Source organism: Nematolebias whitei, chromosome 19 (assembly GCF_014905685.2).
Source record: "Nematolebias whitei isolate Nwh7 chromosome 19, NemWhi1, whole genome shotgun sequence".
NCBI lineage: Eukaryota > Metazoa > Chordata > Actinopteri > Cyprinodontiformes > Rivulidae > Nematolebias > Nematolebias whitei.
In genome coordinates this window covers 31048254-31060658 of record NC_056516.1, presented here as the reverse complement: position 1 = coordinate 31060658, position 12405 = coordinate 31048254, and the positions used below count along the sequence as shown (strand labels likewise).

Genomic DNA, 12405 nt, shown 5'->3' with positions numbered 1-12405 from the left:
GACATGTCTCCAGTCCAGCACAGGGACACAGAGACAACCATTCACTCATTCACAATGTAGTGACCCAGTGAAGCTAACATTCATGTTTTTGGTCCCGAGTACACGGAGAAAAGTCACGTGTGCATGAGAACATGCTACCATCTAGCTGTGAGGCCACTGCTCCACCGTGCCACCCAATAAGATCAGTCATATTTTTGGAGCAAATTAAAGGTTGCCTCAGTCATTAAGTGACCGTTTAACAAGAACCTTAAACCAGGAGGCAGGGCGGACGGTGGATTAAAAATGCTGTGAAATGTCCCTTTAAGCCGAATAACATCGTCCCCCACAGTGGTGCTCAAGGATTTCAGTCTTCAACCCACAAAATAAATCATTAACATTACATTTGATGCATTCATGACCAGCTTTTCTGTAACAAATAAAGTTAAACATGCCATTAAAAATCATTTATGTCTTTTGATTTCTGTAAAGCTTAAACGGCCCCTTCTTGGGGTTTCCAGACGCCAACTTTAGGAGCCACTAATCTAACAGAGTCACATTATCAGGGATTAATGCTACACAACAGGAGCTGGGTGCGTTTGTTGCTGTGGGATTTGACAGCCATGTATTCATAAACCATTTTAACATTTAAAAGGCTCTGACTGGTCATAAAGCAGGTACAGAAAACAGCTGGATGGACAGAGATTTGGAGTTACTGCAGCCAGACGTCAAACCCAGAGATGTTCATGAAACGTCAACAAAGTGGAAACGGTTCACAGGTTCTCGCTCCGACATGGACTGCTGCTCCAAGAGACTTTGGTGGGATTTATTCAGCCATGTTGTAAAAACATGCAAGTTTAACTGAAGAGCAGCTGCCAAAGGATCATAACCGTATCTGATGCAGTAAAAATAATCAAGCACAAAAAAGGATGAATAAAGTAAAGCGAAGCCTTAAAATGGCTGAGGCTTTCAGCGCTACATCAGAACAGTTCTTTATAAAAATACCGTCTTTTTCAGACTATAAGGTGCACTTAAAATCCTTTAATTTTCTCAAAAATCTATGGTGCGCCTTATGTATTAATTCTGGTTGTGCTTATTGACCTCAAACCAATTTTATTATTATTATTTTATTTGATGGATTTGTGGAAGAGGAATTAACTGAAAAAGCGAGTGTATTTTGTATTTAATGTGTTACAACTAAACAGTGTTGAGAGTTATTGTGAATGAGGTGAATAAAGTTCAACTTATCTGACTGTTCAGTTTCGCTTAATGCGCCTTATAGTCCGAAAAATACGGTAAACTTTGGAGAGCTGAGCTCCGTTCTTTAGAGCAGCATTTAAAATAACATAGTGTCATAAAATGAAGAAAAGCTGCTCGTGTTCAAAACCATAGAAAAAAAAACAAAATATGTAATTAATAAGGTTGCCCCTTAAAATGACTGATTTCTTCCCTTAACCTTTGACCTCTCTCCTGCGGTTTTATGATCTCAGCTGCTAGTTCCAGTTTCTCTGCGTTCGTCTGGCGAGTTAAAGCCTCTCTTCGAGTGAAAGGACGGCAGCGCGGCCGTTTTGAGAATCGCTCGCCGCGGCTTATTTCTTTCAAAATGCTGAGCTCAAAACTTTAAACAGCAGTCCGGAAGACAACGCATGAGCTCACGTTCATGTTTTATACAGTTTATGTAGCTACTTGTATTTTTAATAGTCTCCTGACGGGGCAACAGGTGAGGTGTTACAGAGGAGTTTGTTGCCTTAATTAGAAGTAGGCCTGTCGCAATAAACAAATCAATTAATCGCATGATAAATGAAGATTATCAACCTCCTTTTCATTTTTCGGCTTTATCGTTTCTTCGTGTCTCTCTCTTTCTATTGGACACTGGATGACAAAAGATTCAACTCCGGTGCTCTTCACTGACCCTTCCCTTTCTCTTTTCTTTAAAATCTGTTTTAACGATCCGAAATCGCGTTTTTGGATCGTTAAAAGCAGCTAAACTGAGAAGCTAAGCTACGAGCTAAGCTAACTGGCTGACCTTGGGGGAAAAAACTCCCTCTTGTCGACTGCCTCCAGTGGTTAAAAAAGGTACTACACAAAAATTAATCAACACGTCTTCTTAAATTTGACAATTATTAATTGTCAAATTTCAAACAATATTATCGTTTATCGCAATATTTTCTGAGACAATTAATCGCCCAGCAAAATTTGTTATCGTGACAGGCCTAATTATAAGGATTAAAAATGACAGAATATTTGGAGTGATTCTTTTGTCTTTAAATAATCTACGCTACGCTGTTGACAAGGCAGAGCTGTTGGTGTGCAGCTCACTAGTGTTGACTACAGTGCAAGAGTGACTCACAGCAGGGGGTGTATTTCTTGACACAACACCGGCTGACCTCAAAGGAGCAGGTTGTAGTGCAAACTTTTTAGAGCACAATATATTTTCAGAGAAAACTCCAAAGCCCTAAATCCTATTTTTAGAGCCTCTTTTATTAATATGCATTGATTCAATAGGAAACTTTAGTATTTTTTTCTTATATCAGACTTTTTTTTTCTTATAAAAGCTGACTGTTTAATCCAGCATCACAGAGTTCATGCTGACTGGGCTGAAGTGTTGCTACGGTTAACTTGAAGTGCAACGAAGGGTGCGCATGTGAAACAGGAGCAAATGTGTTAAAATATTCAGGTGAGCCCGACTGCCCTGCTAGCTTTACTTCTGAAATGTGTTCAGTCGAGGCCAAACTCACTGACCCGATGATGTCATCACTAGTTGCCCGTGTCGTCTTGTAGCGATGTAAATATGAGCAGCGGGTTGCGTAATACAACAGTTGTTTATTTAACCCCCTAGAATCTAAATTATTGTAGATCTTTTTTTTTTTAACCAAACTGCAATTATGTTTGAATATTAAACATTTATACGTACGAAACTCATAAATCTGCTTCATAAATTCACCCCCAATCCTAAAGATTGGCGCTGAAAGCCCCTTTGAGGTCCACCTCTTAATTAAATATCAAATAAGGGGGAGTCAGCCATGTTTAAAACTAACATGCTGCTAGTTTTTTTTATTTTTATTTTGGGGGGGCGCTTTGAGCTCCCCCAAACAGTGTGAACTCGCACGACCCTAAACAGTGATGGTGAATCCTCCAGATTTAAAACAAACTCAATATCAAAATACTGAGTTAAAAAAAACTTGAATGAAATCTGATTTATTTTGTATTAATTTTTAACGATGTCATTCAGGCATGCATGTTTTCCGACATGCATCAGGGGGGTGCTGCAGCGCCTTCCACACCCCTACTTAAAACCCCTACAATTCCCCATTTGTTCATTTTTTGTGCTGTAGTTGCCTGATTACCGGAGAGTAACATAAAGCTAAAGTAACGCCTGCCTCTCGGCGAACTTCTCGACAAAGACTACTTCAGAGCTCGTGAGAAGCTAAACTTTAGCTTTTCTCTACGAGTCGGACTGTAGCTGTGCAGAGGCCGGACTGGCTCCACTTCCTTCGGCTGCACCACCAGGGTTTTATATGAAAACTGCCGAACCATCGGGGAATAATTTAACGAGACTGGAAGACAATGGCAAATTAATTTTGTTCTTTCGCCGCAGAGTTAAGAGCTTATCGTATTACACTCAGCGGCTGTTTTCAGATTTTACTCGTTTTTGGCTCCGTGTGAAATCAGAGGAGGTGCTAGCCGAAGCGCGACACAAGGAGACGAGTTATTCGTCCTTTGCATGGACTGCGTTCTGGCGTCGATCCTGCGGCGAAACCCTCTGCAGGACCAAGAGACCAGAGAAGGTCAGAGAGATCCCAACCCACCACAGTGTTATCTGGGGCTCCCCGAAGAGCAGCTGGCCCAGGAAAGCCTGAATCAGAAGGACAAATGAAAGTAATAAACAGCCAACCTGAGATAAAGAGTTAAAATAAGATCTTATTTCTGAATATAATTTAGCCTACTTTCTAAAATAGGCCATTATATAAAACGTCATTTAAATTAATTTAATCCCAACAGTCTTTCATAAGGACTTCCAACGTGGGAACCTGTAGGTCTACTTACGGAAGATATGAAGTTGGAGGCAGTGGTGGTCACAGTGGTCCGGGTGGAGGAAGAGGAGTACCTGAGAGCTTTGGCGAGGAAGGTCCACATCACAGCGTTGCAGGTGAAAAGAAGTCCGCCACACAGCAGCCTCAGAGGGATGTGGAGCTGGAAACAATAAAAACAACTTGATTTGTGCACATCCGGTTTAAGATACAAACTCATTTAGACAGTCGTTGATGGTGCGTATGGAGGATCATGGGAGATGTAGTTTAACCCTACAGTAAATGATCGACTGAGAGTTCTTAAATTTGGACACTTTGTTGGTTCAGCTTGAGCAGGGAGGTCAGGCATCTCTTTCCACAGTCACCTCTTCCAGCTCTTCTCTGAGGGACTCCAAGACGTTCCCAGGGCAGCCAAGAGACGGTCTCTTGTGTCCTGGGTCTAGACACAATGCAGGTCTCCTCCAAGTTGGACATGTCTGGAGCACCTCCCTGTGGCCTCACAGGAGGCATCTTTACCAGATGACCAAACCATCTCCACTGGCTCTTCTTACTGTGGAGGAGCTGTGGCTCTACTCAGAGTCTCGTCTATATAAAGGCAGCTTCCATTGTCAAAGTAAGAGGTTGTAAATAGTTAAATCATAAGGCAGGTGCTGGGGCTAATCCTGGTGATTTTAATGAGCACGTGGTTTTAACGGTTAGGGATAGGTAAAGGTTAGGGTCAGGGTTGGTCTACTACAGAAATGAATGGAAGTCAATACACGGTCCCTATAAGTATAGATACAGTGAGTGTGTGTATGAAAAGATCACGAGCTGCAGCGTCCTTCAGCACGAGGACACGGAGGGACAGAGCAGCTGCGTGTGTGGTGCTGATGCTGATGAGGGAGTCAGGGATGCGGAGGACGGTCCAGCTTCACCCCCAGACGTCCTAACTGCGCTAATAATTGAGCCAACTTTGACTCACCCGGTCGCAGGCTGTAGTTTCGTCCTCTTGTCTGAATTTCCTCTGCTCCCCCCACGTCCGGAGTCCGGTTTCACAGACCCCCTTCAGGTAGTCGGCTCCGAGGGACAGTTTGGCCGACGACGACGCCACGGCTCCGAGGAAACCCGCCAGCAATGCATAGAAGACTCCCGGGAACATGATGGCGACAGCTGCCGAGGCACATTATCCTCTACTCCATTTTGTTTCGGGTTTGTTCTTACATGACTGCTGCTGGAGGTCCTGGTTCCGCTGCCTGGATGTCGCTGAGCACATTTTCCTGCACTTTCCGTCGACAGCCGTCCGGTGGCAGTCACACAGCGCTGCCTGGCTCAGAGGGATTCTGGGAAATGTAGTTCTTACACCTTATTACCTAGCTTGACTCGTTTCGTGCTAAAGAAGCAAGTTGGTTATTAATTAATTAATTTATTAATTGTGAAATACTAACTCATTTTTATGGTTTATGATCCTAATAATCTCAAATGATATCTCCTAATTATGACTTAGCATCTCAAAATAATGAGAGAGATACCATCTCAAAACAGACTCATGCCCTCTCATTGTCTCATCAGTGTTTTTATAGCATTTCATAATTCTAAGATAGTATCTCATACGTATGAGAAGTTGTCTTAATTATGATGAAAATTATATGTTAAGTCTGCTATCATAATTTCTTATGAGATGCAACCTGCTATGTCATAATTAGGACTTAGTATCTCAAAATGATGATAAACTACCGCAAAACTATAATTTATGCTATCTTATTATCTCATAATTGGGTTTTAGAAAGTCATAATAGTCATAATATTGAGATAGTAGCTCATAAATATGAGCCATCAATGATTAATTAAGACACTAAGTCTGCTATCTCATAAGTTCCTAGATACCTTCGCATAATTATGAAATATCTCAAAATAGTAAAATAAATTATCTAGTAATTATGACTTAGCATCTCAAAAAAATGAGATACTATCTCAAAACAGATTCATGCCATCTCATTACATATCTAATTATTGTTTTTTTTAGCATTTCATAATTCTAAAATAGTATCTCATAAATATGAGAAGTTCAATCTTAATTATGAGGAAAATTATATGTTTATCTGCTATCATCATTTCTTATGAGATGCAATCTTAAAATTAAATAATTTTTCATGATCAACCAGCTATCTCATAATTAGAACTTAGCATCTCAAAATGATGATTTACTATCTCAAAACTATAATTTATACTATCTTATTATCTTATAATTGGGTTTTAGAAATTCATAATATTGAGATAGCTCATAAATATGAAAAATTGATAAATAATTATGAGATAATATGATAAGTATACAATCTCATAATTATGAAATATTATCTTAAGATTGTAAAATAAATTATCTAATAATTATGACTTAGCATCTCATGAGATACTATCTCAAAACAGATTCATGTCATCTGATTATGTATCTTATTAGTGTTTTTAAAGCATTTTTTAGCATTTCATAATTCTAAGATAGTAGTATCTCATAAATATGAGAAGTTAAATCTTAATTATGAGGAAAATGATATGTTAAGTCTGCTATCTCATAATTTCTTATGAGATGTGATCTAAAAATGTAATTAAAGTTTCTCATGATCAGCCCGCTATCTCATAATTAGGACTTAGCATCTCAAATGATGATAAACTATCTCAAAACTATAAATCATTCTATGTCATCTCATGTGTTTATAATTTCATAATTTTGAAACTGTAGCCTTTAAATATGAGAAGTGAATATATAATTGAGATAAGATGTTAAGCCTGCTATCCTGTAATTTCCTATGAGATACAATCTCATAATTATGAAATATCTCATGACTGTAAAAATAACAATTTCTCTATATCATAATTATGACTTAGCATCTCATAATAATGAAATAATATCTGACTCATACTATCTTATAATTATGATGTAGCATCTTAAAAGTATGAGATTCTATTTTATACTTATATGGTATGATATTATATTTAGATGCGATTTCAGAAATATGAGATTATAAGTCTTAATTATAAGATGCTTTACATTTAAGACCCGCCCAAAGACATTTAAGCTTATTTTTTATTTTATATTAGCGTTTTTGAGCACAACATTTATACTGCATAGAGTTTCTTCATATGATTATTAGGTGGAGTAGCACACGATCAATGCTAATGTAATGTGGTTTAGTGTAAGTGCTTGATCTCAACTGCGTGAGCTGGAGAGACAAACATCTGCATGCTTTCAGTGCGCAGATGTTATGCAGCATATTGCGGATTACATAAAACTAGTTATAAATGTAGTGAATTAGACAGGGATGACCCTCCTGTACTCTTTACAGAGAAATTAACCTGCCAGGGAGATTGAACCAGAATGATTGCCCTGTTGTGAATATAGATACTAGAACAGTGAATTTATAGGTTTTAATGAGTTTATTGGTTGCAATAAAGTCTAGAGCTATCAATAAAAGATGTCAATCTCTTCTTCACTCTGCAGGTGAACTCATATTGCCTGTGCATGTCACACAGTCTACAGTTTTTATCCTTTAACCCCAAACAATGTACACTGTAGAAAATGCAAACAAAAGAAATGGGACAATAAATTTATTTTATTAAAATAAAAATAAATAAGTGAAAAAATAAAGGACTGATGATTTCTGAACATAAACAATTTAAAAAAGAATTGATTTAAAATAGACCATACAGTTAATACAGTTTTCATAATTCACACAGTATTTAAATACTTAATGGGGCGGCGGTGGCTGAGTGGTTAGAGCAGTCATCCTCCAATGCAAGAGTTGGGAGTTCGATTCCACCAGCAGTCACATGCCAAAGTGTCCCTGGGCAAGACACTGAACCCCTCATTGCTTCAGATGTGTGTCCCATCGGTGTATGAATGTGATAAAGCTCTGATTAATCTTTGTAGAGATCTAGTAGAGTGCTGTGAGAATGGGTAAATGAGGGCACAGATTGTAGTGTGAAGCACTTTGTAAAGTAGAAAGGCACTAAATAAGTACAGTCCATGCAATTTAAATATATATATATAAAATAAAAGCAGACACACAACAGGGTAAGGAAACAAAATTGTATAAATTGTCTACAGCAAACCAACATAAATTACTTTTCCTATACTAGACTAGAAGCTGGTTAGCCCTCGTTTTCTATCTGCAACTGTCTGTTTTATGATTGTAGATATGTCCTTCTTTTACCGTCATTGTGAGCAATACATATCAGACCCAGATACCAAAGCAGTGAAAATATATTTACTTATTGTTAATTTATTGATTAACTGGTAATTATATCCGTGGGCAGCACGGTGGCGCAACTGGTAGAGCTGCTGCCTCTCAGCGAGCAGGTTCCTGGTTCAAACCCCGGTCCAGGGGCCTTTCTGGGTGGAGTTTGCATGTTCTCTCCGTGCATGCGTGGGTTTTCTCCGGCTACTCCGGTTTCCTCCCACAGTCCAAAAACATGCATGTTAGGCTGATTGGTAACTCTAAATTGTCCCTAGGTGTGAGTGAGAGAGTGAATGTTTGTTTGTCTCGTTTGTCTCTATGTGTCCCTGTGATGGACTTGCGACCCATCCAGGGTGTACCCCGCCCCTCGCACAGTGATTGCTGGACATGGGCACCGGCGACCCCCATGACCCAAAATGGAATAAACGGGTAAAGAAAATGGATGGATGGATGGATGGGTAATTATATCCAATATTTGGCTTTAAGATTAAAACACAACTCATAGCTGAACATTTTGAGGTACAATTTCTGTTCCAGTCAGCAGATGTCACTATGGTCCTTTAGGTACAAGTACATGAAATATACTGCTGTAATGTAAACCATAGAGATATACATTCTCTGTAACTTTATAAACTATACCATTTTATAAATGTTATTAAAGTTTATTCTTGCAACCTGCATACAATGAAGCAAATTTACACAGCAGCTGTGATTAAGAAACCGTTTCACCTCTTGATGTTTTAACGACTAATTGCCACAACTATAGTAAATATACATTTCTAGTTTAATATTTGAGATAAATAAAGAAATGGATATTATCATGACATTTTTTTAACATACACCTTTGTCACCTTATTAAAATTTTAATGAAAATCGGAAATCTTGAGGAAAATTTGAGGCACCAAGACAAGAGTAATAAAACGGAGCTAATAAAGAATATTGTTCTGGTGGTTTATCTGCAGATGCTTTTTTATTTCTGTGACAGAGGTTAATAGAGTGCAGGGCAATGATAACTTGTTGGAGAAACAGAGTATTGTCTGCTCTGCTCCAAGGAGACAACTGTCCTCAACTCTCCATGTTTTGACTCTGTTATATTTCAGGAGTGTGCTTAACAGGAAACATTAGAAATCAAGTGGGGCCATTAGCTGTAATCTCCTCACTTGGAGTTTCCAGCCCGAGGCTCCTCTGACAAACACAAGTGTCAAGTCAGGACACTAATTGGGGTCCATCTCTTGCTCGATCGAGCGATAATTGAACCCGTGGAGAGCGATCATGGCATTTCAGCTCAAGGTCCGTCACCGACTTCTTGTGTCTTTGTCCAACTTTTGTGCTCCGGGTCCTCGAGGTGATTAAAAAAAAAAAGACTTTCACTGATAGCGGGTTTGTTAGGGTGATGACTTTTCTGACCTGTAGGCCTGTCATTTGGCACATCATCTCAACTTGTTTCGCAGTGATAGCCGGAAGATAAAGTCAAAAGGTAAAAAGTAAAATAAAAAATGGGTGTTTTCTTAACATTCTTAACTTCAATAGAAAAGATTAAGAGTTCTAAGAATGATTTTATGAGGAAGTACAAGGATAAAAATTGAGCTACTAATATTCCAAACTGTGAATTACATAAAGGCATTCTGGGAATTGAATTGTTTTTTTTAATCCCAAAGGATTGAATTTGTATTTTTTGCACTTTCTGCCCAAGGCGACAATGCTTATGTTTCAGTGTGTGTCCATTTGTCTGTGGAGTTAGCACAATATCTCATTAACCAGTGGACAGATTTTAATGAAAGAAGTAATCACTGGATGTGCATCAACAACTCATCATCCAAATTAAAGATGGCCGCCATAGATGATGGACTTTGTCCAGCACAAAAATGGCTACACGTCAATAAATTTTACCAATATTGATTTAAAACCTGGTGTAGCAGCTGAGAGTCATCCTCATTACATTCTCTAAGCGCTAACACATAAGATCTCACAATATTTAATGAGATCAAGTTTAATGTAATTTACGAGGTTTGACCAATATGGCTAAGACTTTGTTTCATCTTGTCATGAGATGATTTAAGTCTGAACCCTGGCGTGAAGGTGGTATGACGCCAGGGATAACCCCACACCAGTGAAGGTAAATGGAGACCCATGGCTAAAGCGTTGACCTACTTGGGCAGTAGTGTTCGACGTGATGGAGGAGCAGACAATGACTCAAAGCAAGAAGTGCCTTCAGACTGTTGAGCAATGTTTGGAGGTCCCAGAAGTACCACTGACACTGTACCAGAGCCGTGTATGGGTCAGAGTGTTTGTTAGATCATTTTTGGAATTCACATTTTTGTTGTATTATGGCTGAGAACGTCATACGTGCACAAAACATTCTCTTGTCTCAGCCTGAAGGCCAGCTAGCCAACTTGCAGTGCCTCACTGGCGATGACGCCATGCGAGCATGCCCAAAACATCCTCTTATCTCCATCTGGAGGCCGACTCGCCGACGGACATGATCATGTCTGCTTCTGACTGCAGCTGGCTACGAGGGAACTCCCGGTGACTCTGCTGCTGTATAAAAGTCGGCAGCTAACTCTGCTTGACGCTCATCCTGTGACGTGTTCCACGCATTGTGCATCTGTGTATGTAATCTGTCCTGAATGAGTCATTGCAAGTAAAATGCTGGTTAAATATCTTCTGGCATCGAGTGTGTTCTTTTTATTGAAGTAAGTTAAGAGAGAATGTTTTTCTCCAACAGTATTGGAGGATGACTGTCAACGAGCTTTACGTTTTTTACACAACGAGCCTGCAAAGAATGCTGAGAGTCTTCTCGTCCAACACCATCTCAAATGAACAATTACTTTCTCGTTGTCAAGATATCATGGAGAGCATCATCATGAGGAGAAGGTGGAGGTGGATTGGGCATGAGCTTAGGAAAGATGACCCGCACAGTCTTACATTGGACACCAGAAGGCAAGCACAAGAGAGGCAGACCGAAGAACAGCTGAAGGTAAGCAGTAGAGGTAGAAATGAAAACCCTAAACTACACCATGCAGACGTTGGCCCAGAACCGACAGGAGTGGAGGACCTTCGCTGCTGTCCTTTCATCCCAGTGGGCATCGCTGGCAGCGACTAAGTAATATGTTTACATTCAGCCTTTTTTATATAAATGACTAACGTCCAACTCTGCATGCAAAGAGGCAACAAGCAAAGTTAACTAAGTCACACAGAGGTCCAAACTCTGAAAAACTTCCTGCCTTGTCTTCCTGTCTATGGGGTGCTGTTTGTAAAGTTACACAGTCAAAAATTAATAGCAATATTTTGGTTTATTTAGCATTTTATAAGGAAAAAAAATTGCTTTATTTTTTAAGTCATATTTTCACCATGTAATTCATACATTTATAACGTCATAGTTCCAAACTACATATTTAATTTACAAGCTAAATATTTAATTTACAAGCTAAATATTTAGTTTACAAACTAAATACTTAACTTGCAAGTTAAATATTTAGTTTACAAACTAAATGTTTATGTCCAAGCTAAACGTTTAATTTACAAACTAAATATTTAACTTGCAACTTAAATATTTAGTTAGTAAATTTAATATTTAGTTTAGGAATTAAATGTTTAGCTTAGAAATTAAATGTTTAGTTTGGAAATTAAATATTTAGTTTGGATAATAAATATTCATTTTGGAAATTTAATGTTTAGTTCTGAAAATAAATAAAATAAAATATTTAATTCACACCGAAATATTTAGTTCACTAATTAAATATTTAACTTGCAAGTTAAGTATTTAGTTTTAAACTAAATTATAACTTATATTTTAAATATTTAGTTCAGAACTATGATAATTATAAATGTATGAATGACATGTGAAAAATGACTTTGAAAAAAACAACTTTTTTTTTTCCTATGAAAGGCTAAATAAACCAAAATATTGCTGTTACTATGTAACTTTACAAACGGCCAGGGCCGGCCCAAGCCTCCATGGGGCCCTAAGCGAAATTTGATTTTCAGGTCCTATACTTCTGCTAATAATATGGATTACTGAAATCAATAATAAGATTATCAGATCATTCACTCACCTGACATAAACTCATTGCAATGCTACAAAAGAAAGAAAAACAAAACACAAATATGCAATGTATTTTACAGCAAAATAAATTATGGTTTATTATCTTTGGTTCCAAAGAACTGCAACAATAATGTTCAAAATAATT

The 12405-nt window shown here is 38.3% G+C and overlaps 1 protein-coding gene across 1 annotated transcript; it reads right to left on the bottom strand.

Annotated features, from left to right (window-relative positions):
• Positions 1-3549: 3549 nt before the first annotated feature.
• On the bottom strand, positions 3550-5249 carry LOC119425417 (transmembrane protein 42). Its single transcript, XM_037692943.1, has 3 exons — positions 4969-5249; positions 4024-4170; positions 3550-3832 (listed from the first exon to the last, which is right to left on the bottom strand). Exons 1-3 carry the CDS (start codon positions 5143-5145, stop codon positions 3686-3688), a joined length of 471 nt encoding a protein of 156 aa, XP_037548871.1. The 5' UTR covers positions 5146-5249; the 3' UTR covers positions 3550-3685.
• Positions 5250-12405: the final 7156 nt, after the last annotated feature.

Excerpts from the sequence above, each read along its gene's own strand:
- LOC119425417 (XM_037692943.1), bottom strand. The coding sequence starts at position 5,145 with ATGTTCCCGGGAGTCTTCTATGCATTGCTGGCGGGTTTCCTCGGAGCC. Across the intron at positions 4,171-4,968 it reads AAACTACAGCCTGCGACCGG|CTCCACATCCCTCTGAGGCT; the intron begins GTGAGTCAAAGT and ends TATTGTTTCCAG. Across the intron at positions 3,833-4,023 it reads CCTCCAACTTCATATCTTCC|GCTTTCCTGGGCCAGCTGCT; the intron begins GTAAGTAGACCT and ends CTTCTGATTCAG.